General features: G+C 53.4%; 1 protein-coding gene across 6 annotated transcripts; it reads right to left on the reverse strand.

Annotated features, from left to right (window-relative positions):
* Nucleotides 1-82: 82 nt before the first annotated feature.
* Nucleotides 83-27,653, reverse strand: NOM1 (nucleolar protein with MIF4G domain 1). Of its 6 annotated transcripts, XR_009565211.1 has the most exons (13): nt 26,660-27,653; nt 25,017-25,144; nt 24,145-24,340; nt 19,791-20,114; nt 18,039-18,149; nt 17,144-17,311; nt 16,431-16,552; nt 15,505-15,637; nt 14,906-15,037; nt 8,619-8,828; nt 2,429-8,050; nt 2,064-2,298; nt 83-317 (listed from the first exon to the last, which is right to left on the reverse strand). XR_009565211.1 is itself a non-coding variant. In XM_070046279.1 (11 exons), the coding sequence occupies exons 1-11, from the start codon at nt 27,596-27,598 to the stop codon at nt 12,577-12,579; spliced, it is 2,535 nt and encodes an 844-aa protein (XP_069902380.1). In that variant the 5' UTR covers nt 27,599-27,653; the 3' UTR covers nt 12,434-12,576. The 6 variants fall into 6 exon arrangements, 4 of the variants coding, with proteins under 4 accessions (XP_060161017.1, XP_060161016.1, XP_069902380.1 ...); XR_009565210.1 differs by having other exon boundaries at nt 83-2,298; XM_070046279.1 differs by lacking the exons at nt 83-317; nt 2,064-2,298; nt 2,429-8,050; nt 8,619-8,828 and adding exons at nt 12,434-12,751; nt 13,066-13,175 and having other exon boundaries at nt 25,017-25,141.
* Between the last annotated feature and the right edge of the window lie 70 nt (nt 27,654-27,723).

Genomic DNA, 27,723 nt, shown 5'->3' on the forward strand with positions numbered 1-27,723 from the left:
CGGGGCGGGGCGGGGGCGCGGGGTCAGGCCGGGGGCGCGGGGGAGGGCCGCCCGCCAGCCCGAGGGGTCGCCGCGGCCCCGTCGCAGCGCCGCTGCCGCCCGGGGGCGTCCCTGCCTCTCGGCCCGGGCCTCGGGAAGGCGCGCCCGGAATGCCCCACGGGGATCCCGGGGGCAGGAGGTGAAGGCGGCTCGGTTCGCGGTGGTTTGTGCTCCGAGATGATCCGGTTCTGTTACAATGCGGGTGGTTTTCGTATGGGGTCACCTTTCCATTTACAGCCTTGCTTCCAAGCATGTTTTCTTCTGTGCTGAAACAGCATCTTGAAAAAGGATGAACAGGAAGAGTTAGAGTCGTCCTGGCTCAGGGGCTTGCGAGGAGAGAATGGCCCGCTTTCCCTTGTCCGTCCTGGGGGACAGGCCAGGTGTCCCTCTGGGGCCGGTCCTTCTAAGGAGACGCGCACACCTAAGGTTCTTAAAACAGAGACACCAACTCTGTGAAGCTTGCCGTTGATTTTTTAAATAGATAAATCTGTAAAGGGAATGTAAGTTGTGTCTGTTTCTTTCCCCCCGTGGGTCTGCAACCAGGCTTATTACCTTTCAGCACCCTGCTCCATCCATCCTGGTGATTATTTATTCCCAGGTGCGTGGGGGGGGGTGTCATCAGATTCCCACCCACGTGCCCTTGGATCAGGCACCTGTGTGACACTGCAGCCCTTTCACCCATGAAAGAGATAATAGCCAACTCAAAATCCATCCACCATGCATTCATTCAGCCAGCTGTTTTAGAATAGCTGCTCTCTGCTGGACACTGTTCTGAGCACCAGGGTGCATGCGTGAATAAAACAGACAAAAATCTCCATCCTCCTGGAGTTACATAGTAGTGGGAAGATGAAGACAAGACTAACAGACACTATATATGTGCCTTACCTAGTGTAAAACGTGCATGAATCCATGAGGTTAGGTGTCAGGTAAAGTAAGAGTGAAGGAGGAAAGAGGTCTACAGCCTGAACACAGTCCTCACTGGACGGCCTGTCATTCTCAGCATCACCTGGGATGCAGGACTTTGACCTTCTGGTGCATGATGGGAATGTGAGAAATCGGGTTGTAGCTGCCTGCCTTTAAAGGGGTTGGAGGATAAGAATTAGAGACCTCTAAGAACTGTAGAGGGGACTTCCCTTGTGGTCCAGGGGTTAAGAATCTGTCTGCCAATGCAGGGGACGTAGGTTCAATCCCCGGCCAGGGAATTAAGATCCCACATGCCACGGGCCAACTAAGCCCGAGAGCCACAACTAGAGAGCCCATGCACCACAACTAGAGAGATGCCCGTGCACCGCAACAAAAGATCCCACGTGTCGCAACTAAGACCCAATGAGGCCAAAAATAAAAATAAATAAATATTTTTTTAAAAACACAAAAACTGTAGAGTCCAAGTGATCAAATATTCACTTCCTGATTCACAGTGTTCCTAAACCTGTTGGTAGAATAAATATTCCAGAAAACAGATGCACGTGTGCATGGTGGAAGTGGGAATTTGGGGACAGAAATAGATTACATGTATGGTTTTTTTCTTCCTTCCTTTCTTTCTTTCCACTGAGATATAATTGACAAAGCATTATGTCAGTACCTTATAATACATAATTGTATTAGTTTTAGGTGTACAGTAATTTCTTAATTTTCATAATTCAGGCATTTAAGACCACTCTGGAAAATAAAAGAGAAAACGGAAGCTTTCACATAAAAGGTTCACTGCCAGTGTTAGAGAATCCGACCCCGGGCACAGAAGCTCACGGAGCCATGAGGGCTGGGAGTGGGCCGCGCTGCCTTCCTGCACTTCAGGTGCCCTGTGCACCTGCCTGGGGCTTGGGTGCCTTCCCTTCACGCACAGGGCATCCCGTCTCCACGCACCTGCACAGGCCGTTCTTCCCACCGGACTCACGTCCCCCTCATTTCCTGAGTCCCGTCCCTTCTCCCAGGCCTGTCACCTCCCCCCCAATGTTCTGTGCCCAGAGCAGAGGGCTGTGGAGAAGGGCAGGGACCCCAGAGCGTGGGCTTGCATCCCGCCTCACCTAGTGTGTGCCCGTGTCCCCTTCTGTAGAAGGGGGACCGGGTCAGTCCCGGTCTCCCAGGGAGAGAGGAAGCTTGGGCAGCTGAGCGTGTGCCAGGCCCCACATACAGACTCAGGGAACAGTTCAGCAAACCAACATCCTCGCAGCTCTTGGTCTCCACACCCACAAGGCACAGGGGGCACCCTGGGTCCACGCGCTCCAGTGAGGGTCCTCGAAGTTGAAGTTCCAGGCTAATCTGGGAAAGAGATGTGGTGGGTAGGGGTGTGAGGGTGGGGAGGAAGGCTTTGTAAAGACTCCTTGGGACTCACAGGAGCCCAGGAATAAGGGCCAGGGTGAGGGTGCGCGGGTGAGATCCTGGCACTTACGGACTGGGCGGCGTGGGGCAAGTGACTTGACCTCTCTGTGCCCCACGGTCCTCTGTCAAGCGGGGAACGGCAGCCCCTGTTTCGCAGGGCCGCTGTTGAGAAGCACACAGCACAGGAGGGAAGGGCCGAGGGCCGCCCCAGAGGAGGTTCCGCCACGTCAGCCCCTCCCACACAGGGCCTGTGGTGTCCCCACTCTCCACTCGCTGCCCTCCTGGACTTGCCTGCTGGAGGCTCATGGACCCAGGGCCACCCTGTGTCCACACCGGCATGATCACTTCTCTTGGGGACTCCTGCAGAACGGAGAGAGAGACAGAGACAGACACAGAGAAGGAGAGAGAGCGCGAGAGCCATCAGCTTCCCGTGAACCTGCCTCTCTGGCCAGCCTGGAGCCCTGGAGCCCAGCCTCCTTTTGAGCCATGAGGCGTTTGCAAGTGGGGTGCGCCTGGAGCCTTGAAAACGGCCTGCCTGCCTGCTGTGCTGGAGAGGCACGGGCGAGCTGGGTAGATGCGGGCGACACGCAGGTTGACCGCAGCCACGAGAGAGTCCCAGAGTCCCAGCGGAATCGCCAGCCCACAGAAAGATGAGCTGACGGCTGTTGTCGCAGGTCACTGCGTCTGGGGGGCTGCTTACACAGGAAAAGCCAGCTGATCCAGTACGTACTACGCGCGCAGCTCAACCTTCCAAACCACGGCCGCACAAAGAGCTCCGCGAGCTCCCGCCACTACCTGCTACCTGGACCCACAGCTGCCTGATCTAAGTGATACTTACTGAGTAAGGCTGCCGTGCCCGACACAGTACCAGGCTCTGGGCAGAAAGCAGAGAACGGCAGGGCCATGCTCCCCGTGCCATGGGCCTCAGGCTGCAGCCGGTTGGAGGCAAGATGCCCAGGAGGGTACCCAGGAGTGAGCAGCACCCTGGAGATGTCCACAGACCGCCGCCTGTTGGTAACCGTGGGGTCTTAATTCTCACCGCCGTGGGCTGCGCCCGCTGGCCTGTTAGCTGCTTCAGTGCAAGGGCCGTGTAGCCTATTGTATCAGTCAGGACCCGGCCGGCCGCACACGGCAGGAGAGCCAAAGGAACAGTGGCTTTCACGGACAGAAATTCATTTCATCTCCTGTAAACCCAGGCTGCCAGCGGCTGGTCTGGTGGGCCACGGCCCTTTATCTCGTGGCTTTTCCTCTGTGGTTCAAGGTGGGGCTTGGGCTCCACACCCCGACCAACACGACCAAGGGCAGGTGCGTGTGTGTCCTCCCCAGGGGTTCAGGGTGGCCCCTTTGCTCACATCCCACTGGCGAGAAGTCTCTCTCTCTCTCTTTTGTTAATCTGGCTGAGCTGTGTGGCTTGTGGGATCTCAGTTCCCCGACGAGGGGTGGAACCTGGGCCCTGGCAGGGAGAGTGTTGAGTCCTAGCCACTGGGCCACCAGGGAACTCCCGGGTGAGAAGTCGTAACACGGCCATGCTAAGCTTCGCCGGAGGTTGGAAAGTGAGTCTTTATTTCCATTTGTCCACAGGCCTCGCTAAAAATTGGGGTTCTATTCCGAGGGAGGATGGGGCATGACTGGAGGACAGCTAACTCTGCCCTGGGTATTTGTTTGGTTCTTTGTGTGTGTGTGTGTGTGTGTGTGTGTGTGGCAAAAAAAACACATAATAGTTATCATTTTAACCACTCGTAAGTGTACAGTTCAGTCGCACCAAATGCATACAGTATTGTGTACCAACACCTGTATCTATTCCCCAAATGTCGCATCACCTCTGTCCCCATTAAGCACTAACCCCCTTCCCCCTCCCTTGGGGAACCTCTACTTTCCAGTTCTGTGAATTTGCCTGTTCTAAGTATGTTTTGGTCCTTTTGTGCACTTCCCACTGTATCCAGTATAGAGACGAGCACATCAAAGGGTTCCAGTAAATTAAGCTGGTTTTTCCCACTTCAGCAAAGGTACCGCTCTCCTCCCAGGCGTTTGAACCAAAGGCTCTGGGTCACACTCTGCTTCCTCTCGTCCTCCTGGCCCAGCTCCCCTGCGGCCAAGGCTGCCCGCGGGACACACACGCTCCAGGGACCTGCCCCAGCATGCCACCTTTGCCATCTCTCCCCGACGCCCCAGGCTGCCCGTCCCAGGCGCCAGCATCTCTAGATGTGACTCAAGTACATGCTGCTGACTAGGACACCCCTCCCCCCAGCGGGAGCCTGAGGGCGAGGGAGCCAGCAGAGCAGCGGGAGGAGTCAGAGGCCAAACAGCTCACTTTGAAAAGTAAAACCAGGGCCCCAAAAAATGTAAGTTCTCTACTGTACAGCACGAGGAACTATACTCAGCATTATGTAACAACCTCTAAGGGAAAAGAATCTGAACCTCTGTGTATGTATAACTGAATCGCTGTGCTGTACGCATAAAACTTACACGGTATTGTAAATCTACTCCAATCAAAAAATTTAAAAAATTTTCTCTGCTAAATTTAAAACCAGAAATTCAGAAATCCTTCCGGCTACCTTGACCTATTTCCTTTACCGATTTTCACAGGTAAAGGAAACACCTGAATCATCACACACTGCACTCTTGGTAGCTTTTCAAAATTGCTTGAGAAAACCAGGGGTGCTTGTGACCTTCCTGAGTCCCCGGCGGCGGCTCTGGGATCCTCCTGCCGACGGCCCCTCCTCAGGTGGGCTGGGGGTCTCCTCGGGGCCATGGTCATGCCCCAGTGCCCCCATAGCGTGAGGCCTTCTCTCTCCTATCTTCATAAAACAAAGTAATTCGCTTTTAATGACTGCCGGTGTTTTCTTTCCCAGTTCTGTTTGAGCAGATAATGTGTCGGAGGCCGTCCCAGCAGGGTTAAACCACCGTGACCTTCATAATCAGAGAACAGAAATAAACGATGTTTACTCATAAATGTTACCGAGTCTCCGGTGCCCAGATGCCTCCTAATCACAGCGGGGGCGATAATATTTTCCTTTTATCAGGCCTCTCACTCACAGGTAACAAAGTGCTTTATTATCCCACCGTGCAGGTAGGGAGCCCCCGGTCGCACGGTTTCCCAACCCGGGACGCGCTCGGGGTCTCCCTGCTGGTGGCCCCATTGGGCCGCCGGAAGAGTCGCTCCCCCGAGGGCCCCCCAGGCCTGGAGATCTGGGTGGCCGGAGGGTGGGCAGGGAGCAGAGACCCCGTGAGTCCCCTCTGGGATCTCGACAGGCCCACTTGGCCTCTGCTGTCAGGGTACAAGTCAGTGGCCCAGGCCCCTCCAGGCTGGGCTGACCTTGCGGGGGAAGTGGCCAGATCACTACTGACTCTCATGCGGGTTGTTTCCGCTGCCACTCGCTTCACAGGAGCCGGGCCAGGAGCTCAAGGGGGAGGCGGCTGGACCCCACTGGTGTCGGGGAGAAAGTGCAGGTCTGCACCAGCCTGAAACCCGGCTTCTTCCAGGCCCGAGTGGCCAAGCCTCCGTGCAGGGAGGACAAGGCCTAGAGGAGAGGTGACTGGACAGTGACACTCCACAAAGCACCTGTCCCCGCCCCGGTCCCCAGTGGCACAGCCAGGCCACCCACGAGTCCAGGGAGTGTGGGCCTCACTCCAGCTGCCCTGTACTGCGCTGCGTGGACAGACCAAGGGCACGTGGGACAAAACAGCAAGCCCAGCCCCAAAGTCCATCTTGTATTTTTGGCTTCTCTGTTTCACGGCTCTGGGGGCATGTTCGTGGTGGGGACGGCAGAGCCACTTTCCCAGGGCAGGCCCAGGGCAGGCCCGGGCCCTGCTGTCGGGCACCAGGCCAGGACGCCACGGCCTCTGCCGCTGATTTATCAGTTAGCCCCAGAGTAGCTAAAGTAGTAAAGCAGACGCTGGCTGCCCTATTAAATCTGATTTAGAAAACAGAGAGGTTTAAAAAATCTCATTGTCCATTTAAGTCAAAACGCATAAGGATGCTAACGACCACTCTGTGGGTCTGGCCGGCTAGCTTGGGACCAGATAGAAAAGTACTTCCTCCACCAGTCAGAAGTCTGAGGGCAAGGATAAAATAAATCTCAAATAATTACGTTGTATTTTCGATGAGTTAAGTAAGTGTGCTTTATGCCGTGGACATGTGAACTTCCTTCTCTGCACACAGTAAGCCCTGGATAAATACTTACTGGGAAATCTGTGTTTGTAATGCATTGTTTTTGCATCTCGTCTGGTAATTCTGCCCTTGGGCAATTCTGTTCAGAGTTGGCTCTTTGTAGGAAATCAGAGCTTTGGCCAAGCCTGGGCAAAATTAAGTAATGACAGTAATAGAAATAATCTTAGCCCTCAGTTTTAAGGTGTGTAGGTGCCGGGCACCCTGGTACAAGCGCTGGACTCCTGGAGCTGGGCTGGCCTTCAGTGCCTTGGTTTCACCTTGTACTTTTTTGCAAGCTTTGTTCTACTCTCATTAAGGATAATTTCCCCAGAGACAGTAAAAATGTCCTGGATTACCCATCAGCGTTTAAGAATTATAAAGTAGATACTAATTCAGACCTTCAGAATGATATTCACGGGAAATCGTGGCTTGAGGAAGAAGAAGGCCTTCAGAGACCCCCTATTTGCACTTCAGGGGGAAGTAACCAGAGAGAGAGGTTCTGCTCTCAAACAATTAACAAGCACCTCCTTTGTCCAGACGGGAACCTACCCGGTGACTGACCCGGACACAGTGCCAGATCCTCTGAAGGACACAAAGCTCATCATAGGTCATAAAATCGCAGGTCCTAGAGTTAGAAGTGCCCTTACTCCTGCTGAGGTCAGGCTGTCAGCAAAGCTGCTAAGCACGCCTTCTTTGGCCAAGTTATTGATACAAACGTGGGGGAAGGGGGAATGCCGAGCGCAGACAGGGACCCGGAGCTGCTGCTGGGAACCTTCCTGGGCCCGCTGGACAGACGACGGGTCTGCTTCCCGGTACTGCTCACCCGCGCCCATCGCCCACTGACCTCTCGGCAGCTCTGCCCTTGCGGGGACAAACCAGAACAGCTGGCCACTCTGCCTACTCTTCTGAATGGACAGGATTAAGGACACACGAGAAGAGAAATGAGAGCAGTACGGACTGAAGTACTTGTTAGTGAACTCATCCTGAGTTTAGAGAAACTACCGCTGTCACTCCAGGCACTCACAGACCTACTCAAACAATTAGAGAGCCTCGATGGCAAATCCATTTTATAGGTAAGAGTACTTCAGAGATGCAGTGACTGCTGTGTGCTGGCAGCAGGCTGGCCTTGAGCTGGGCTGGTGCCAGCAGTGGCCGGGCCTGATGTGCTTGTCCCTTCTACACCTTGTGACTGACCAATGGGCAGGCCAACAAGAGCGTCCCCATCACCTAGTCGAAGCGGGACTGCTCAGGGACCCAGCAACAAAACTGCGCTACGAAACTCTACCCCACACCTGGATTTACAGACGCTCGGCCAGCGCAGCTGGGGCTCCCCTCCACCTGGCAGGGTCTCCTCCCCACAGGCAGGAGAATGGGTCGCCAACCTGGGAGCACGGGCCCCGCCCCAGCCCGAACCCCGCACAGGCTCTGCTGGGAACCAGTCTCGTGCACTTGCCCCAGCCAATGGTAGCGTCTCGCCATCTGCCGTTCAGAGACTCGCCTGTCATGGCTTCAGTCGTTTTGCGATGGGTAGTCTGATCTTCCCTGGGGAAAAGGGAGAGGCGTATAAGAAGACTCATTTAAAAAATTTATGTATTTTTATTTATCTTTGGCTGCGGTGGGTCTTCATGGCTGCGCGCGGGCTTTCTCTAGCTGCGGCAAGGGGGGCTGCTCTTCGTTGCAGAGCGTGCACTTTGTTGCGGCGGCTTCTCTTGCTGCGGAGCACGGGCTCTAGGCGTGCGCGCTTCAGTAGTTGTGTCTCACGGGCTTAGTTGCTCCGGGGCATGTGGAATCTTCCCGGACCAGGGGGAACCCATGCCCCCTGCATTGGCAGGCAGATTCTTAACCACTGAGCCACCAGGGAAGCCTCAAGAAGACCCATTTTTAAAGAAGAATGCCAGTTAATCATGTAGGAGGGATGACAGGACTAGAAAATTACCATTTTGCAAGTAATAATTGATCCTGGCAAGGATCATTAACGCCTGCCTGACCCACTAGGCGAAATATTGGTGGGAACAGGAAACACACATTTTGCCACATTTTTTTCCTTTGTAAGATGTCCTTAACTTTTGGTGACTAATTTCCCTTAATAATTACAAAGGTAAAAACGTACCTTTGCCATGGGGAGGTCTGCTGGCCTCGACTGTAATTAGCGTGGCCAGTTGTGAGCTTCATACTGTCTGTCCCGAGACGCCAGTGTCACCGGGCTGTGATTTTCCCAACCATGTTTACATGGAGCCCACCAGGATTTGTTGTGACAACGGCCAGGACTCTTCAAAGCCCAGTTTCGTGAGAAATTTTAGACGGGGGTGGGTGTTGTATACTAAAAGAGAAATAAAAGGAAATGTAATGTTTGAAACTTGATTGTATTTTGTCTAGGAAAAAAACAGCCATAGAAAATTCAGTTTCGAACAACTGGCAGTATGAAAACGGAATTGTCTGCTGGACTCTGTCACTAAATGCATGTTCATGTTCTCAGGTGCGGTAATGGCATCACCAGTAATGGAGAATGAGGGGTCGGGAGTCAAGTGTCATGATGTCTGTACTTCCAGTCGATGCCATCAAAACGTGTGTGTGCATAAATGGATGTGGATTAGATACAAAAAAGAGAAAAAGCAAATGTGCCAAGTGTTAACAATGGGCAAACCATAAAAATAAAAGCAGAAGAATTTGCCCTCTTTCTTTGGAAACACTTCTGACAAAGTAAAATGAAACAAATAGTCCATTTTAAACGATTTTCTATAGAAAATAATTTTTAAATGCTCTTCATCATTTTTACCTCGGCCTGAAGTGAATCCCGCCCGGGTGTCATATTTCACTGGGCCCTCAAGGGGCGTCCCCTGCCACCACTCTGGTCTGCAGCAGACCCAGGTGGGCGGGAAGCGCAGGAGAGGGAGGAAAGGGACCGCTGGCTGGGTCCCCAGGGCGGGAATAAAGGACACAGACCACGCTGGGGGCGGGAGTGGAGGTCAATCTCCTGCAGACTGGATATTTGAGAGTGGGAAAGTGCCGACGCGATAACCCCCAGAGGCCGTGGCCATGTGTCTTGCTTTGGACGTGCTCAAGGTCAAAACCGCTCTGCTCCCGACTGGTGGACACACACAAGGCATTGTTTTCCAAACACACACAACCCTGGGTGTTCTGAAGTCACCTTTGCAGGCTTAGAACATTTTAAACTGGTCCCCATTTTCCCTTTCATCATCTTATCATGCAAACATCATTTTTCATCATTTATTCAGCGCCACTCAAGATAAATGTCATCTTGTGAACTTGACCCCTTTCCCGCCAGCTCTGTCAATGTAGAATATGATGTGATACGAAATGTAAGGGTGAGAAAGAGAAAACTCCCGATTCCCAGGCCAATATTACTTTCCCAAGAAAATCTAAGTTTTACTGACCTTTCGTTACACTCTCTGAACATGTGTGCATGGAGGTGTTCCCTAGACACCTGCTCGTGCATCCGAAGTGCTTGGCACTCAGGGAAGACGTGAGGCCCCCGGAGGCTCCCAGCATCTTTGTTCACGTATGGCTGCTGCCTGGAGTTGCCTCCGCTGTTACAGAGCTACTACCCCCAGGATGGGTCTGAATTGCTGGCTGAGGATCCCCAGAGCCCAACTCCCGGGCCTGTTTCCAGGCCCTCCCTCGGTTTCTGCTCTCTGCACGGGGAGCGCCCAGCATCCTGGTCTTGGCTTTCTCCTCATAACTCAAGTCTCCTCGAGGGGTTCCAACTCCCTGCCCTCAGGCCCCCAGCTCCAGTGGTGTGTTCGCACCCTCAACCCCGACCCCGATGTCGACAAGCCACCGGGGGCGTCCCGAACTGCCCCCCACCCGCGCCCCTCCCCCCTTCACTGAAAGGCACCAACTTCCCGTGCGTGTCCATCGGAAACGTCTCCAGTCTCCCTTCGCACGGCTGCTCTCTTAGGCCGGAATCATCACTTCCGCCTGGAAGGTCACGAGGACCACCTACCTGGTCTCTGCCACCAGCCTGCTCACATGCTGACCCACCACCTTCCTTCGTCCAGCAATATTCTTGAAAACACAACTTCGATGATCTGACTTCCTTGGCAATAATCCTTCGATGGTTTCCTATGGTTGAGCAGATAAATCCCCAACTCCTCAGCATGGAGAAAGTGGTCCTTCACAACCAGGTTGCAAGTGCCTGTCCTGCTGTCTGTCCTGGGTCCCAGGGCCCCACACGGCCAGGCTCCACACTCTCGACCCCCTGCTGGTGCCCTCGTGTCCTCCAAGTGCCCCCTCAGCCCCTCTTGGAAGAGCACGTCACGTCCCAACGTCACGTCCTTTGAAAAGCTCTCCGTCCCTGAGCGCTGGGAACAGCTGGCTGTCCCCATCACTCTTCGACTACAGGACCTGTCCTGTTAAACTTAAATGATGGTTTTGAACCCCTCAAGCTGCCCCAGGTCTCAACTCCACGTGTGGCACCCAGGAGGCCCCCAGCAAACGTTGGCTGCGACCAAGTCCCAACTCTTACTCAGGTCCTCCTAAAGAGAGGCTTTGAGCTGACGTAATTCAGAGACACCACAGCCTGAGCACAAAAAAACAGCCACACACACAACTGGAAAAGTTGAAACTGAATTACAGATGGGCTGAGAGTCAAGAGCAAATGTCGGGTGCTGAATCCGCCACACCAAGTAACACCTGAAGGGGACGCACAGCATCCTGCCGTGACATCTCGGCCGGGATGCTGTCTGTGCCCACAGGTCAGCAGCCTTGTGCCCAGAGCTCTCGGTGACTGATGCCACTGCCACCCAGGCCCAGGACGCAGGTTCTGGTCACGGTCAACAAGCAGGGCCTTCCCTCCATCCCTTCCGGCTCTTCCCGCTAACCCAGGGGCACCTCACCAGTGAAGTAAACCAACAGAAGCAGTGTCACTGCTTTACAGTAAGGCCTAATTATTATTATTATTTTTTACAAAAGGGGCAGAAGTGATTTGAATTAGGTTAATTATTTTCATGAAAAGACACTGGAACGTTTTAGACCTCTGAAGAATGTGTTCTGCATTATGAATGCTTTATGAAAATTGTTTATTTTGCAATAACTTAAAACTTAAGGAAAAACTATAAAAATATACTTCATGTGTATAAACTTCCCCCAACAATGAACATTTTGCTTCATCTGCTTTCTCTCTGTCCATGAGCACAGGAAGGGAGGGAGAGAGCTGCTATATCTTAGGTGCATCCTGAAAATTCATCCCTCGCAGGCGCTTCTGTCCCGTGCGTGTTTATATCCTGAGAACACCGCTCAGCAGGCGGCACCTGCTGTGTCCAGTGTCTGTCTGGTGACTTCAAAGTTGTTCGGGAAGGTGCATCACACCTGGACTCGATGGGTCTAAGTGACAGACACTCGCGGGGAAGGAAGATGTCCTTTCCCACGTCAGAACTTCAGGTGAGGAACCAGGATCGTCCCCCTGCTGTGCTGCACCCACACCTGCAAGGCTTGAGTCAACTGCTGACTCTTCCAGAACACGTGCCTTCCAAGTACTTGAAATAATCAATCAAACCTCAGGAATGTTTAACTGACGGTTTCTGAACTTTTAACCAATACATAAAAGATAAATAAAAACGCCATCCATTTCTTTGTAACTGCACCCTCTAGAGGCTTGTCTGTTAGAAAATTAGGCACTGGCACACCCCCTGGGCAGCATCATCGCTGCCCGGGGCCCGCCCCTCCCTCCCTCTCCCCTGCCTCCTAGAGATATAAACATAGGTATTTGAAGACAGTTCAAAACACAAATACCGAAATAGAGTTGTTTTTTGGTTTGTTTTTGTTTTTTTTTGCGGTAGGTGGGCCTCTCACCGTTGTGGCCTCTCCCGTTGTGGAGCACAGGCTCCGGACGCGCAGGCCCAGAGGCCATGGCTCATGGGCCCAGCCGCTCCGCGGCATGTGGGATCTTCCCGGACCGCGGCACGAACCCATGTTCCCTGCATCGGCAGGCAGACTCTCAACCACTGCGCCACCAGGGTAGCCCCAAAATAAGAGTATTTTAAATACGACAGACTGTGCTGCGGCCCCACATCGCAGGCGACTGAGCACCCCTTGGCCCCTGGCCCCGGCTACGGCCTCAGGGACGCCCTCCCCTGCAGGGCCCCGGCGCAGAGCTCGGCTCTCTCCCGCAGTGCACTGGCCTCCTTGGCGCCCCCGTGGGCCTGCCCGCCCTTCAGCAGGAAGTGGCTGATGAAGAGCTTCAGGCCCTCCCGCAGCAGGCCCAGCGCGGGGCTGTCGGACACCCTGAGGAGGAAGGGACACGCGTCAGTGACCAGCCGGCCCCCGTCTCAGCCCTAGGGACCCCGAAGCAGGGGACATACCTAGTTTCCATCTGGTCAGAATTCTCAAGTAAGAACTTAATATCCTATCTGTCAGAAATCATTTTCTGTTTGCTATTAGGCAAGTCTCATGTTCCCCAAATTAATGTTCAGGATATTATTAAAATTAAAACTGAAAAGCTACATGTAAGTACAACAAACTTGCTTTTATAGAACAACACAGGTGAAAACAATTTCTCTCCTCTTTCCCACGTTTTATCGAGAGAGCTGGGAACAAACCTTCCAAAAATTAAACCAAGGTCTTCAACTTCCGTTTCCATGAGCAGCGTATGTAACACTTTTCGTAAAAAGTGGACTCTGGGTTTGTCCAATTCACTGAATTCAACGACCTAACAGTCCGGATAAAAAATAATAAAGTTACACTGTGGAGCCAACTCTGCAGTGATTTCTGACTATAGTTTGAGTAAAAAACTATCGCTCCCCTTGCCCCTCAACTAAGGCTATTTCCAGTTTTATAAAATGAACAGCTGTCATTTGACGCGGGGCCCTGGGACCGTTGGTGCACTGCTGCAGGGTGTGCACACCACTGGTGAGAGCAACTCGGCAGTGCTGAGTCAGGTCCAGGGGGCTGATGGGTACCTAGTGAATCAGGAATCTCATTCCTGGAGTTGAAACGTAGCTTATCTCCATGCCTTAAAGAAACTATCCCCTAATTAAAACCATACACATACACATACACACACACACACACACACACACACACACAATTTAGACCCAGAAGAGACTAATTCCTATATATAACAATCACAGTATACTTATACAGTGGAATACTATACAGCAGTAATAAAATCTAAGGACAGAACTGCAGATATCAACATGGATAAATTTCAACCTTATGCCAAATTAAATAACTGTAAAAGGACATCAAAAGCCTGGTTAACCACACGCAGACACCTACAGCCAGAGTGCTGCCTACAGCCAGAGCCCCGTGAAGTACGGAGGGGCCAGGCTGCCTCAAGGAGTCTCCAGGACCTGCTGCATCTGAGGGACACGCCACATGCTGTTCCATTCTGAGCTCAAACTCAAGTGAACCGAAGGCAAGACTCCCCCCAGCAAGGAGAAGGCACTAGCTCTCTGTGTTGTAAGTTCTCCCCAGTTCTGGAATGTGGGATGAGGCTCTGGCCCTCATTTTCAGTACAGTAGCCAAAACCCAAGGGCACATCTCTAAGGAACATGCAGTTAACTCGACCGGCGCTCTGGTGAACAAATACATCAACACAGACAGGAAACCGCAGCCTAGCCTGTCCCAAGGATCAGGAAGCGGAAGGCAAGAGGCCGGGCCCCCAGCTATGCCTGCCCCTCAGCTTCTCCCACAGTCCACACCCTCAGGACCCCCAGACCCCCGAGGTCCTACTGCCCAGGCCACCGTGACCCGCCTCTCATGTCTAGGCTTCGCTGCCCACCCCGGACCACCTCCAGAGCATCTGTGTTTCATTGTCTCTGACGAGTCAACATGGGAATTCAACAGGGGCGACGATGCCCCTGCTCTGAAAGATGTGCCACAGCCAAGGGAGGAGTGGCAGAAGCACAGCTTCTGTACAGCTCCCACATCCCCACTTCTTCCTGACGGAGCAGCGGCCACCGCGGGACTCATGATGGCCTGTACATGCACCGCAAGTCCCGAGACTGATTCGCGTAAAGGAGCAGACAACCGCGATGGCGCCGTGAGCTACTAGGCAAATTTACACCACGCGCTCATCTGGCGATTTCCTATGATGGTCTGATAATGAGAGTGTTTTCCAGGTGAGTCAGGATCTAAGGAAACGCATATTCTTAAGGTACCAAACATACATAATTACACCTGGCCCCTGAACTCGGCTTTGGACTGTGCAGTCCACCTACATGAGGACATTTTTCACTAAATACGCACTGCAGGACCACACGCTCCAAAGTTGGTTGAATCATCCCGTGTGGAACCAGGATTCGGAGGCCAACTGTAAAGTTACACTCGGGCTACGACTGTGCAGGGGGTCGGTGCCCCTGCGCACCCCCGGGGCTCAAGGCTCAAGCGTACGCTATCACTTTCAGCGCTTCAAATCAGCTCGCACATTACACACACCTTTAGAATGGAAAGCGGCAGTGACTTGGTCTTCAACAAGTGGGCCACCAGGTGAACCAAATTAGAGAAGTTAGTGGCTGGCAGAGTTTCTAAGTCCCGAAATTTGTCCCATATGCTGAACTGGAATGTCATCTAATATAAAACAAAGAAAAACAACAACAAAAAAAGGTAAAATTCAACAAATTATTAGAATAAATCACTAAAAATATAATCCAAAGGTACTGTATTCAGTTACTTAAAATATCCTAAAAATCAAGACTTTTTAGAAGCAACTACACTCCCCTTTCCTATATACAGTAGTTTGAAATAGCTTCACAGTAATTTCTTTCTATTACAGTATTTTCCCTTAAATCAGCAGAAACATTAGAAAAAGATGGTGCAACATAAACCAGAGGCACTCGCCGATTAAGTGGGTCGTGACCCCTCATTTGTGACAGGGAAAGGCGACATGGGGACACGGCTCAGGTTGTGCGACCCTCTGCACACAGCTCTTGGCCGGGGTGGCCCCTGACTCAGGGCCCGCATCCCAGGTGGGCCGAGTCAGCCAGAGTGGTTGGACAGGAGAGTGGGGCACAGGCAGCCTGCCTCCCAGCTGTCACCTGAAAGCTCCTCGCGTAGTCACAGAACTTGCCCGCCAGGAAGGCGTAGAAAGGGTTGTACGTTCTCTCTTGCAGACAGCAGTCTATGAGGACGTGAACGATTTCTCTCTCCTGCTGATCCTTAAGCCCCAGCCTGTAAGACAGGAAGAGCGAGGGCTAAACCTTCATTTGCCGAACTTCAACAGCTTGAAGGCAGAAATCTCTCAGAGGAACACATCCTGTCTGGCAGTTTGGTTAAGTGGGCCGAGTAGACAGGGCTGGAGCTCCAGGCCGTGCCCCAGCCTCTGGCCTCAGGGTTTCCAACAACGTGGCAGAATGAGGTGACCCCAGGCTCTACAAAGGCCTGTCACTGGTAACCGACCAACAAGAAACAGGGCCTCAGCTGTGGGTCCTTCTTGTTTTTTTTTCTTTCTAAAACATATGGTCTGGTTTGCACGCAGTAAAATCCATCCTTTTAGTGCACAGTGTTGACTGTGGACAAGGATTCGTAGTCCTACAGCATTTCCCCTGCACTTCCTTCTGAACTTGAAGCAAATAAAGGAAAATTAATTATTAGACTTCTTAGATGTACTTTGTACACAGATGCTTTTCAATCTCATTACAACTAATTATAGAAGTTGTAATATAATTACAACTAAATTAAATAGGAAGTTTAATTTAGACGTAATCAGAAAGACAACTTTAACAGGAAGGTTTCAAGCAACTCATGGCAAACAACAGCCACCGGGAACTGTCGGGTGGTTACCTGATGTTTTCCAATCAAAACAGATCATAAACTGTCCTAATCTGGAGCTACCAGCGGTCAGTTAGCAGGAGCTGGACTGCAGCCCGTGGCGTGGGGCAGCGGGTGGGAAGGGGCAGGGCCCCGGCCTCCACGACGTGGCACCCAACTCAACAACAGAGCAGAGGCTCGCACACAGGCTTACTTCAGGAGCTTCTCGAATGCATCCAGAAAGTCTTCACTAGTCATAACTGTACAAAATATGTTTCTCCTGATGTCGGTGTTCATTCTCTGCTTTCGGGCGAGCTCCAGTATCTTCGAGCTAACCTGAAAAGAGGGACGACCGGGCGTAGATCATACAGACGTTTGAGTGAAAGTTGTCCTTTGGTTTAGCGTAGTTACTAAGTTTCTAAGAAGTAACATGCGTAATTCTGTGGCTTGACCCAAGGCTAACTGTACGGTGTGCCTAAACACACGTATGTAAACGCGGACCCTTTATTCTTGAGCAACCCCCCCGGCACCCCACAAAGGAAAACCAGCAAGAGGCAAAGCAAGCCCGCGAGGAGAAAACCGCTTGATCTGGGAGGCTTCGCGGGAGCAGCGGGTCTGCCAGTCCAAGTACCAGTGGAATGAAGGGGAGGTGAGAGGTAAGCGCTGCGGCCGGGGGGAGGGGGGCCAGGACGGCGGGGAGGGCGGGGAGGCCAGGAGGCCTGAGTGATCGTCCTGCGTTCCCCTCACTCCACTCAACGTTGAAGTCCCTTTCCTAACATTTTGAGACTTTAAAAGGAAATAACAGAAATGGAATTAAATGATGTCACAAAGCAGTAGCTACTTCTATGAGGTCTTCAAATAAACCCAGGGAAAGCCGCGTGGGGACACAGGTCACATGCTTGGTGGTGGCGAGCACGGGTCACGTACCGTCCCCGTGGGCTGCTTCCGCGGGGTCTTCTGCTGACCGCTGTCGATCATCGGGGCGCCACTCCAGGCGGACCCCACGATCCACCAGCGCCCGGTCCGCTCGGCGTTCAGGACGCTGTCCCAGGAGACGCGGAGCTGAGTCTCTGTCCCTGAGCCAGCGCCTCGCAGCTGGTTGAGAAAACAGCAGCCAGGGGAGGCCGCGGCAGCTCAGAGCCTGGGCAACAGCGACCCTGGCTCTTTCCAGCTCGGGTAACAGCGTTTCTGGTGCGTGAAAGCTGTGATGGGTCACTGACAGCTGGGACAGTTAACCAGTTAGGAATGATGCCGAAGTTCGAGGTAAACTCTCAGAGTGTGTGCTTGGGCTTTGTGGGTCTATCACCCAAAACACTTGTCTTAGAACAGCTGTCACGGGGTGGGGGTGGGGAGAGAGGCTCAGACTCAGGCAGGAGGCGCGCCCCAAGGGCCGGCAGTGAGGACTCCACCAGCAGGTGCCTGGGACCTGCCGGAGGAGGCCACTCTGGGTCTGACTGGTGCCCGGGCCGAAGGGCTCGCCCGTGGGCCCCACGCTGAGAAGCTCTGGGGAGCTTAAACAGACGAGCCCCCCACTCCCCAGGCTGGCCTCCCTGGTCCTGGTGGGACCCCGGCCCGGGCCCTGTTCCAAAGTGATCAGAGGTCCTCCCGCAATTCTCCGGCGCGGCCAAGGGCGGAGGGCTCAGCGTGGGGCGCACGCAGCTCACAGGGAGGGTCGCCCCACAGAAACGTGCAGTTGCCTTTCACGTCTGGGAATCCCCGCTAACTGAGCGGGCACCTGACCTGTGGCTCCACCGCCCTCCGGAACTTCACGGGGGTTGGCGCAGACCCGGCAGCGCAGGCGGCCGGGAAGGAGGGTGCCTACCAGGGCTCTCTGCAGCTTCCGCAGCCTCTCCAGGGGCTCGGGGTCGTAGCCCGGGATCTTCCGCACGTCGTTGTTCTTCAGGGCCAGCAGCGTCTCCAGCATGAAGCGAACCTGGAGACAGACGCGAAAAGCCATTATCTCAAATGCCGGAAACCAAGGACGCTTCACCGTGGGGAGAAACACACCGCCTCTGCGCACATGGTCACCGCCGCCAAGGACGGGGCACGGGCGCCTCTGGGAGAGGCTGCACCAACCTCAGCAGCCGCCCAGGCCTCCCCGGCCGAGAACAGAAATCCCTCCCCCGCCCCGCGGGCCGAGAACACGCCCGGGCCGCGCGCCCTTCCACCCCACGCCCCGGCCGCGCGCCCTTCCACCCCCACCGGCCCCTGGTCTCAGTCGCCCTCCTTCCCCACCGCCCCTGCAACCCCTTCCCACTCCTGGCCTTTTTGCTTTCCTAACTTTTAAACTGGAAATGACATTGTACTTAGAGAAGACTTTCAAGGACAGCACAAAGACTTCTCACAGATCCTGAGATTCCCCCCAACGTTCACTTCAGCTGAGACATAACTCACATGCCAAGCGTCCACTGAGCACACTCGGGGCTGTGCAGCCATCACACGATCAGTTTTAGGATGTTTCTGTCAGCGCTCAAGGACTCCAAACCCACCCAGTCACCCCCCAGCCCAGCTCCTCCAGCTTCAGGCCAGCCCGAGCCAAATGCCTGTGTCTGCCGTGTCTGTTTTAAACGTGACCCCTGAGCATTCAACACAGGGACAGGGTCTTCGCTGGGACCCGCCCCCATGATCTTCCTCTCCCACCTGGAGCCGCACCCCACCCCATTACACAGCAACTCCACCACCACCTCCGCGGCCCCCAGGACCCTCAGGGGGCTCGGCCTACACCTCCCTCCTCACAGCTAACCCGAGCCCTCACCTCAGCATTTCAAAAATGGGCCAGTCTTCCTGTCCAGTCTGCGTCTCCTGAACAAACTACTGTCCACCTGCAGGGCCAAGCTGGTACCTGGGGTGACCTCTGACCCCTCCCTCTCTCCCCTTCCCCCCACCAAGTCTGGCCACCGCTATGTCCTAAACCCACGTCCACTGCAACTCTGCTGATCACCGCCCCAACCCCCGAGGTGGCTTCTCTCTTTCCTAGTTGTAGCCGAAGTGACCTCAGCATGAAAACCTGCTCAGAGCCCTTCACGTGCCTCTGGGATAAAATCCCAGTTCCCTGCGAGGTTTACGAGGCCCCGAGGCCGGCCCCTGCCCTGCGCCCCTGATGTCTCCCCACAGGGACGCTTTCCTTTTTCCTCAAATGAGCCCTCGCCCCGCCCAGGGGTTCCCATGACTCTCCCGTGCCCCTCAAGTCTGCAGACCAGCAAACAAGGTAGCCACCATGAGCCCCACTTTCCAGACGGGGAAACCGAGGCCTGGAAGCCTCGGTCCCTTCGCTGCCGAGTGGAAGAGCTAGAAGGCCGAGTGGGCTAACCGCCCCACCCCCCGGCCCCTCGCCTTCCCAGTAAACCTCTTCTGAATGGCTGAATGTTAAATAGATCGATTCTTAAATTCACAAGAGTAAAGACGCAAGGTTTGCTCACACCTTGAAGATGAAGCCACAAAACCAGATGAGGCAGAAGATAACAGGGCTCATTACGAGATGAAATGCAATATTCACCCCAGATACTCATGTTTAAGTTCTGGTCAGTGTGAGCGTTTAGGCAGTTAGGAAGCCGGGCAGGTGACGCACTCATACCCTGGTCTGGTCCCGGAACTTTCCGCCTGCCCCGCTGGCTTTGGCCTGGGCCTCAGTGATCAGTTCCTTAAGCGACAAAGCATCATCTTTTCTCAAGGAAAAGCCCACAGTTTTCAGCATTAACAGGATCAGTTCGATATCTTTTTCTGTGAAAGTTCCAATAAGTTTTCTCAAAATGTCAAAGATGAGGAGAGACTGCACCACGTGGAAGTTATATAAATGGGCGATGATGGTGAACAGGTTGTCACACTCTTTCCCGTCACACCCGCTTTTATAGACGTCAGCAAACTTCCTCACCACAGCCTCCAAAAAGTGCGCACCGACCTGGATGAAGAACAGAAAAAACATTACTGCAAACGTGTAAGAATCAAGTTAGCAAGTCATTCTCAGGGGTCCTTCTTTTAACTTCAACGCATGTTGAAAGAATTAGTACTTTTAAAATGAACACATAAAACGTACATGTGGCAGAATACGAACTCCAGCAGGGCAAAACCTCTAAAAACACAAGTGTGAGTGCCCAGTGCTTTACAGAGGAAAACACCACACCACACATGACGCAGAGCAGGGTGCCCAGCGCACACCTTCCCTCGAAGTGCACCATCTTGTCCTTAAAATCAACGAGGTGCTGTTCCGACCAGCAGCCATTCTGGTCCCTTGGAAAAATGAAATCGTCAAGAATGTTAAGGACACATCTGTGTCTCTAAAAATGCACTACTATCCAACACGGCTCACTTCTCCAGCCTGGTTGGGCCTGGAGGGAGAAGGCGGGAGTGGGCGCCCGGCGGTGGCAGAGCGATGGCGACTCTCCAGCTGAGACACGGGGACACGGATCACCGTAGCCGTGCTGGACCCTTGAAGGCGGACCGGGCCCAAGAGTCACCCAGTGACAGAACTAGAGGGTGTGGCCACTCACTGGACGGGAAAGATCAACCTTCTGCGTAACAGCAGCTGACCGAGCTTCTGACGGGGACGGTTCATCCGTGAGCAGCAGCAGAAGTGCAGGCTGGGCGGAATCACTGTAACCTACGGGCTTCCCCGCCGTCCAGCGGTTAGCGCTCCGCGCTTCCACTGCAGGGGCACAGGTTCAAGCCCTGGCCGGGGAACTGAGATCCCACAAGACACGAGGTTGGAAAAAAAAAAAAAAAGAAAGCCTTATAAAGCCTGAACCGTAGGACACCTGGGCAGGGCTGGTCATAGAAGCAGGAGTGGTAGTTAAAATCCCGGGTGAGGATGAGATCAACCGGACAGTGTCGCAGGAAAACATACACATGTCACTGCCAAAACGCGACAACATAAATGCTAGAGGAGCCCAGAGAAAGGCACCAGATTGGCAGGAGGGAAGAGTGACTTCGCAGAGGCAGCTCTGACAGACTGGATGTGTTCTTTAGTTTCTGAAGACCTGAGAATAAACAACTTTAACCTATTAACTCCCAATTCAAGCCTCTTCTCTAAAGATAAACCTGAAGAATACACTCTCCTATCATGACCACTATATTACATTCAAATACAATTTTAAAATAGAAATTAGAATTGTGCGGACATCAAGAAAAATTCAGGTATAAAATATACTCAGGTATGTTTTCAATCACACAAATGGAATTATTTAATCATATCAAAATCTGTCAAAATCACAGATTCCATTTAATGTCTTCAAAATAAAAGAGTATAGCATTAAAAAATAGGAATAACATTCACATTGCTCAAGTTATTTAAACAAATAAATTAATTCTGACTTGGGGATTTTAACACAAATCAGCACAGACCTGAGTTTTGATTTTTCAGCGACTCAGAAGCAACTCAGTAGCTGACACCACGGCTTCGTAACTCACGCTCCTCTTTGCATGGATTCCTGTGAGGATGCTTTTCTCATCACAGGCCTGAGAGAAGTTCAGTGGAACCAGAGTTGGGGCAGCTCAGCCTCCTCTGGCACCAGTTTTAGTGGCTGTCGCTAGCTGAAGTCCCCTCACGACTTGCCCTGGAATGATCACTTCAGCTGTCACTCACGCTGTTAGTGAAGGTTTAAATGAGAAGTGGGACCAAAAATCTCCCATTTTCAAATGCAGGGGATTCCTGATATTGTGTAGGTGGTCAGGGTCTACGGCCTTTTCTGTAACTCAATGAAACGCTGTATGTATTGAAACCGTTTTTTTTTTTTTGCGGTACGCGGTCCTCTCACTATTGTGGCCTCTCCCGTTGCGGAGCACAGGCTCCGGACGCGCAGGCTCAGCGGCCATGGCTCACGGGCCCAGCCCCTCTGCGGCATGTGGGATCTTCCCGGACCGGGGCACGAACCCGTGTTCCCTGCATCGGCAGGCGCTGAAACCGTTTTGATTGTCAAGTACTCCGGGATGGTCCAGGAGGACCGGGGGTGCACTAGGACAGCCTATAATGGCACTGAATGAATCGTGGCCATCACAGGGCACTAGGAAGGGATCCAGTGATTCCATTACGCTTTGTAATGAAGAGAAGGGACTCACAGCCCTTAGAAATCAAACAATTATTCAATTCCCTAAACAGCTGGTGCAGATTAGCTGAGGAGAGTTTGCTGTTCAGAGGTCTCGGGGCCCACGCCCCCTCCTCTGTCCTCGCCTCCCTGTGCCCAGGAGGTCCCAGAGTTGCCATCTTTCAAAGTTCTCACTGGGACTTCCCTGGTGGTCCAGTGGTTAAGAACCTGCCTTCCAATGGAGGAGATGTGCGTTCAATCCCTGGTCGGGGAACTAAGATCCTACGTGCCGTGGGGCAAGTAAGCCTGTGCTCCAGAGCTCCTGCGCCACAACTAGAGAGAAGCCCGCGCGCTGCAATGAAGATCCCACGTGCTGTGACTAAGACCCGGCCCAGCCAAATAAATAGATAAATAAAAATAAATTTCAATAAAATTTTGACAGCAAGTTCTTACAATATGACCTCGGCTAGAGGAGAAAAGCGTGGCCCAGAGGTTTCTCTCGGGAGGGTGAGGGAGCCTGCAGTGGGAGGAAGGGTGGAACTCCAACTACGGAGCGGCTCACAAGCACTACTTTAACGAGCACTTCCTCGGGCCAGGCTCCTGCATATGCTCCCAGCCTCCCAGCCTGAAGCCGCCAGACCAAGCCCCCAGGGGAGGGTGGGCAGGCAGGTCACCAGGTGGCTGGGCTCCCCGCCCAGCACTGCCCTCACTGCTGAGCCTCTAGCAGATGGAAGGAGAAGGCCTTCTCGAAAGTCTGTGCTCTTTAAAGTAAGCCCTAGACAGCCCCACCCTGTAAGACCCCAAATGGTTTTCAAGACCATAATTGTGAGCAAGTCCTAGAAAAGTGGGAGGGGTGTGAAGAGTGCGCGGCAGGGGGAGGCAAGGCCCTGGGAACCGTCCACAGCCCGGCCTTCAGGGGCTTTGCTGCGTTTGCAAAGCGGGGCTAAATAAACACCCGCCCCACTCATCCCGCTGGGAGTCCGGAGGACTTACACCAGGGGATCAGACCTGCAGTGACACTTTGCTGCCGAGGCCTGCTCCTGGGAGGAGGGCAATCAGAAGGCAGAGGGGCTCAACACCACCCACTAAAAGACACTGTCCCACATAAAGATCCTAAGGGATCATCGAGTTCTCTGGTAAATATAAAGCTCATCTGGAAAATTACACCTCGTCGGCCTACTCACTCACTCACGCGTCTGTCCACCTCAGTGTAAAGTCCTGTAACCAGACCGATTTCCCTCAACAACCTGTAAGCAGCCACACGGAGGGAGTGGATGCTGACCAGGAAGGTTACGATCTCACTGTGGGAGGTGACAAAAGAGGACCCGGGACGAGGTGGGCCTCCCTGAGGCCAACACAAGGGTCACTGACCAAGGACCAAGAACACGGGGCGGGCCGGATGGCACGGGGATGCTATTTCCTCAGCAGCACCTGCTGGGTACCAGGCACCGCACAGGAGATGCTTTAGACACGGTGTCCACTGAATCCCGACAAAGGCCCCACTTCACAGACACGGGCAGGTCTCTGGCCCACCCAGGGGCACCGAGGCTCCAAGCCCAGGCACTGTCACGTGTCCCCTCGCTTCGTGCCCAGTTTTACCTCACATTCCGGTGGCCTCTCGCTCAACACAAAGCCCTGTGCTCTGAACAGGTGAAACAGTCACTGTTTCCATGGGGAATACAGAGAAGACGTAGGCAAGTCCACGACGTCAGCCCAGAGCGACAGAACTAACAGACAATAAGGCCATGTCAGAAGGGACCAAGCGCAAAAGCAGAAGTTGGCCAACGTCACGTAGCTGCCGAGTGTGGTTTAGGATGATACAATACAGACAAGGTGGCCTTGAGCCGTGTCAGCTGATCACTGACACAAGCAGCACTTGGACAGCTAATGGCTGGAGAGAGGCAGCCCTACCTCGATGCCAACTGTGCAGTGAAGAATGCTGACCAGGAGGACATGCTCCATCACCAGCCTGGCGGGCATGGCCGTGTCCGGGGCGCACGCGGTCAGGAGGACGCCCGTCAGAGTGTCATTCATGTCCTTCCTGCTGTGGCCCATGTACAGCTCCTCCAGCTGGCCACTGATGGAGGCCAGGTTCGGCTCACTCAGCCTGCAGACAGTTGGAAAGACAGAGCGACAGTGCTGTTTCAAATCAAGAATTGTTTTTTTAGGTCAATTAAAAAAAATTGAAAAAGTTATTAATACTTCCAATAGATCCTCTTTTGTGTATGTATTTGACCCACGAACAATTCTTATCCTGTCCCAATAATCCAGTATATATGTACATAACACAGAATCTTCTGGAATCTTCAATAACATTAACTGCTGTCCTTCCAGCTGAAATGTAGCCACAGTAAGGCACATGCAGGATTCCCTTCAAGACCACAGAGACTATGATGAGGATACTCCACTGATATCCTTACCCCATCTCCCCGGGCAGAGGGAGGGAACCATCGTTAGCACATCCATATGTACTGCTGGAAAAAATCCCAACTTTTCCATTTTCTGCTGGCACAAAAATCTTTTATTTCCTAACATGGAGATAAGGGCTACTGGGTAGGGATGGGAGGATGTATATGCACTGCAGCTGTGCTAACTCTGAACATCAAATGGCATGTTCAGTAAAATTCCAGGATGCACCAAGAAGAGTGTTTTAACTAAAAAGAAATTAAAAAAAAAAAAAAAAAAAGGCAACGCAGGCTTTGGTTTAATTCCCAGAACCATTCCTGTGTTTTCAGGAAAGAGACAATCTCTTGAAGTTACACAATACACTGTCTTGAGGTTACCTGTTAATCAGACCTTTGACCTGTTTCTTGAGCCTCTCTAGTTCTTCCTTTTTCTGGGCATCCACTGTCTCCTCTTCTCGCCTCACGTGGGGTGGGATGTACTTTCCACCATTTTCACAAAGACTCTGCTTGAAAGGACAGAAATAAATTACAAAAAAATGTACACTGACTACAGCCCACCTTTCCCCTTGCTACACTCACACTTAGATATTAAATTCCCAAGAACTGGGAGACGCTGTCACTACTGACTACTGCTGCTTCATGAACATCAGCTATCTCCCGAGTGCCCACTCTAGTCCTGGACAAGCACGCCATGGCCCGGACGATGGACATCATTATTTACATTAACATCAACACTACATTTCATCACCCTACTTTTCCCTCTGTAACTCTTCAGACTTGGCTGCGCCCCCCGCCCCCCTTGTCTACCCGACAGAGCCCCGTATTCTACACTTCTGCCAGCCTCAGTTCACAGTGGGCACGGCAGCACACAAACACCTAAATTAAGTGTATCACCAGTTTTGGAGAAAAAGTGGTCCAAAGTAATTTCAAACCTGTCAAAACCAGTATCTAAATTTACATGATAAAATCAAAATCAACCCACTGCTCACTATTTCCTAGATTTTCAACTGAGAGGATTACAAGTCATTACCACCGACCAACACTCCCTGACAAGCCTTTAGGAGACAGACATCTGTAAGGCGTGATCCTTGCTGTCAGGCTTTAAGCTTAGCTGGAGAAAGCACATTTTCATACACAGAAACTTAATCTTAAGACACCCGTTAGTATGTCAGTTACACCGCCACAGGCTGTGGAAGAGACTTGGGAAGAGTCAAAACTTAAAGTGCTAAGAGAGGAACTGGTAGCACTTGGGCACTGCTCAGAGTGCCAGGTGCTAAGGCACCAGGGACAGAAATGAAAGACACTTCACATCCTTCAGGAGGGGAAAAGATTCCCCAAGATGTCTGACCTTCACAGATAAACACAAAAGTGAGAAATCGCGGAAAGGCCTCGCAGACAGAAGTAGTAACATACTCAGAGGCAGAAGGGTGAAATGGTGAGAAGTGGAGAAGGAAACACAAGCAATGCCATAAGGCCGCCTTCAAGGTGCGTGTGCAGGTGAAGATGTTTTAACAGGCAAGGGGCCAGCGCGTGAGGCCTTGTCTGCTCTGCTCTGGGTTCTAAACCTGGTCGTCAGTGTGAGACTTTATCCAAGGGAGTCTCGGAGATCAGCTCTGTGTTTTAGAAGGATCCACCCCAGGAGCAGCTGGACAGAAAAAAGACTAGGTGTGGGCAGAGGTGACTCAGGGGTGTTGCAGGAGTCCCCAGGGTACACGGAAGGTGGGAACAAAGCTTGGGGGAGGGGAGTCAAAGTCAGGTTTGGAGACTGAGGCAGTAAACCGAGTGAGGATGTGGCCTTAGGACAACGGTGGGAACGGCCGGTAAGTCCCTGGGATAGAAAGGTCTCTAGGGATGTTTTCTCCCTGTCTCTTTATTGTGGAAATTTAAATAACCCGACAGACCCATACTCAGCTCAAACAATTATCAATACATCAACTGTGTCACTTCTGTCCCGTGTTCTGCCCCCCACCCGTTATTTTGAAGGAAATTCCAAAGGGCTCAGATTGTTCACAATCTAATACCTTATCGTTTGCGTCAACATCCTCCGCGGAACTTTCACTCCTGTCTTCATCTTCGGCAAAACGGACTCTCTTCTTCCTCCCTCCCCCCTTCGCCCTCCGGTCCGCTCCTCCGGCTTCCAGCTGTCCCGCCCCCGCCACCTGCGGGTCCTCCCCCTCGCTCTGCGCTCCCGCGTCTGCTGCCCGCTCGCCTTCGTCTTCCGCATCCTGCTGCTCCCGTTCGTCCTCGCTGTCACCTTCGGGGAGTACCTGTCCCGCATGCTCCTCCTCCTCCTCCTCACTGCTGCTTTCATACCAGCCACTACTCTTCCCAGAGTCCAGGGCTCCCAGGATGTAGTCGAGCCCATCGCGGGCAAAGCTCAGAGGCACGGAGCTTCCGTCGCCCTTCCTTCTGCGCTTGTTCAAGCCGAGGCACCGCTCCAGCTTTCGGATCTCTCGGTCCTCCTCCTCGTTGGCCGCCAGAAGTGCCCGTTTCCGGGATGCGGCTGCGGGGGCCTTGGTCCTGCCGAGGGGACCCCTGGCCTGGGCCTGGCCGGCCTTGGCCGGAACCGGGGGAGGTCGCAGCTCCTCGGACGGCCGCGAGGCCCGCCGTGGGGACGGCTGGCCGTCCTCCTCCTGCGTCGCCTCCGCCCGGGGGCCGTTCGCTCCGCCGCCGCCGCCGCCGCCCGGGCCCGGGCCCTGCGCGGGGCCGGCCGTCCTCTGGAGCCGGCGCGCCTTCCTCAGGTGCCGCTTCTCCTTCCTCAGCTCCCTGCGGCTTTTCCTCCCGCCCGGGCGCACGCGTCCCTGAGCCCGGGGCCCCTCGCGGCCGCCGGGCGTCTCGCCCTCCGAGGTCGCCTGCACGAACTCTTCCACTGCTAGCTTTAGCCGCTTCAGGGCCCCCTCCCCGCCGCCCCCAGGTCCGCGGCGCGGCCCGCGCCCGGCGCGGCGCTTCCCACGAGCCATGTGCCCCCGGCAGCCGCTCGGGAACTGGGCCGCAGCTCTCGTAGACGCCGCTACTTTCCAGGACGCGCCGACGCGCGACTTCCGGTCGGGGCCAGACTTCCGGGAGGAGAGCGGCGCGCTGCGCG

This window comes from Globicephala melas, chromosome 9 (genome assembly GCF_963455315.2).
Source record: "Globicephala melas chromosome 9, mGloMel1.2, whole genome shotgun sequence".
Classification (NCBI taxonomy): domain Eukaryota; kingdom Metazoa; phylum Chordata; class Mammalia; order Artiodactyla; family Delphinidae; genus Globicephala; species Globicephala melas.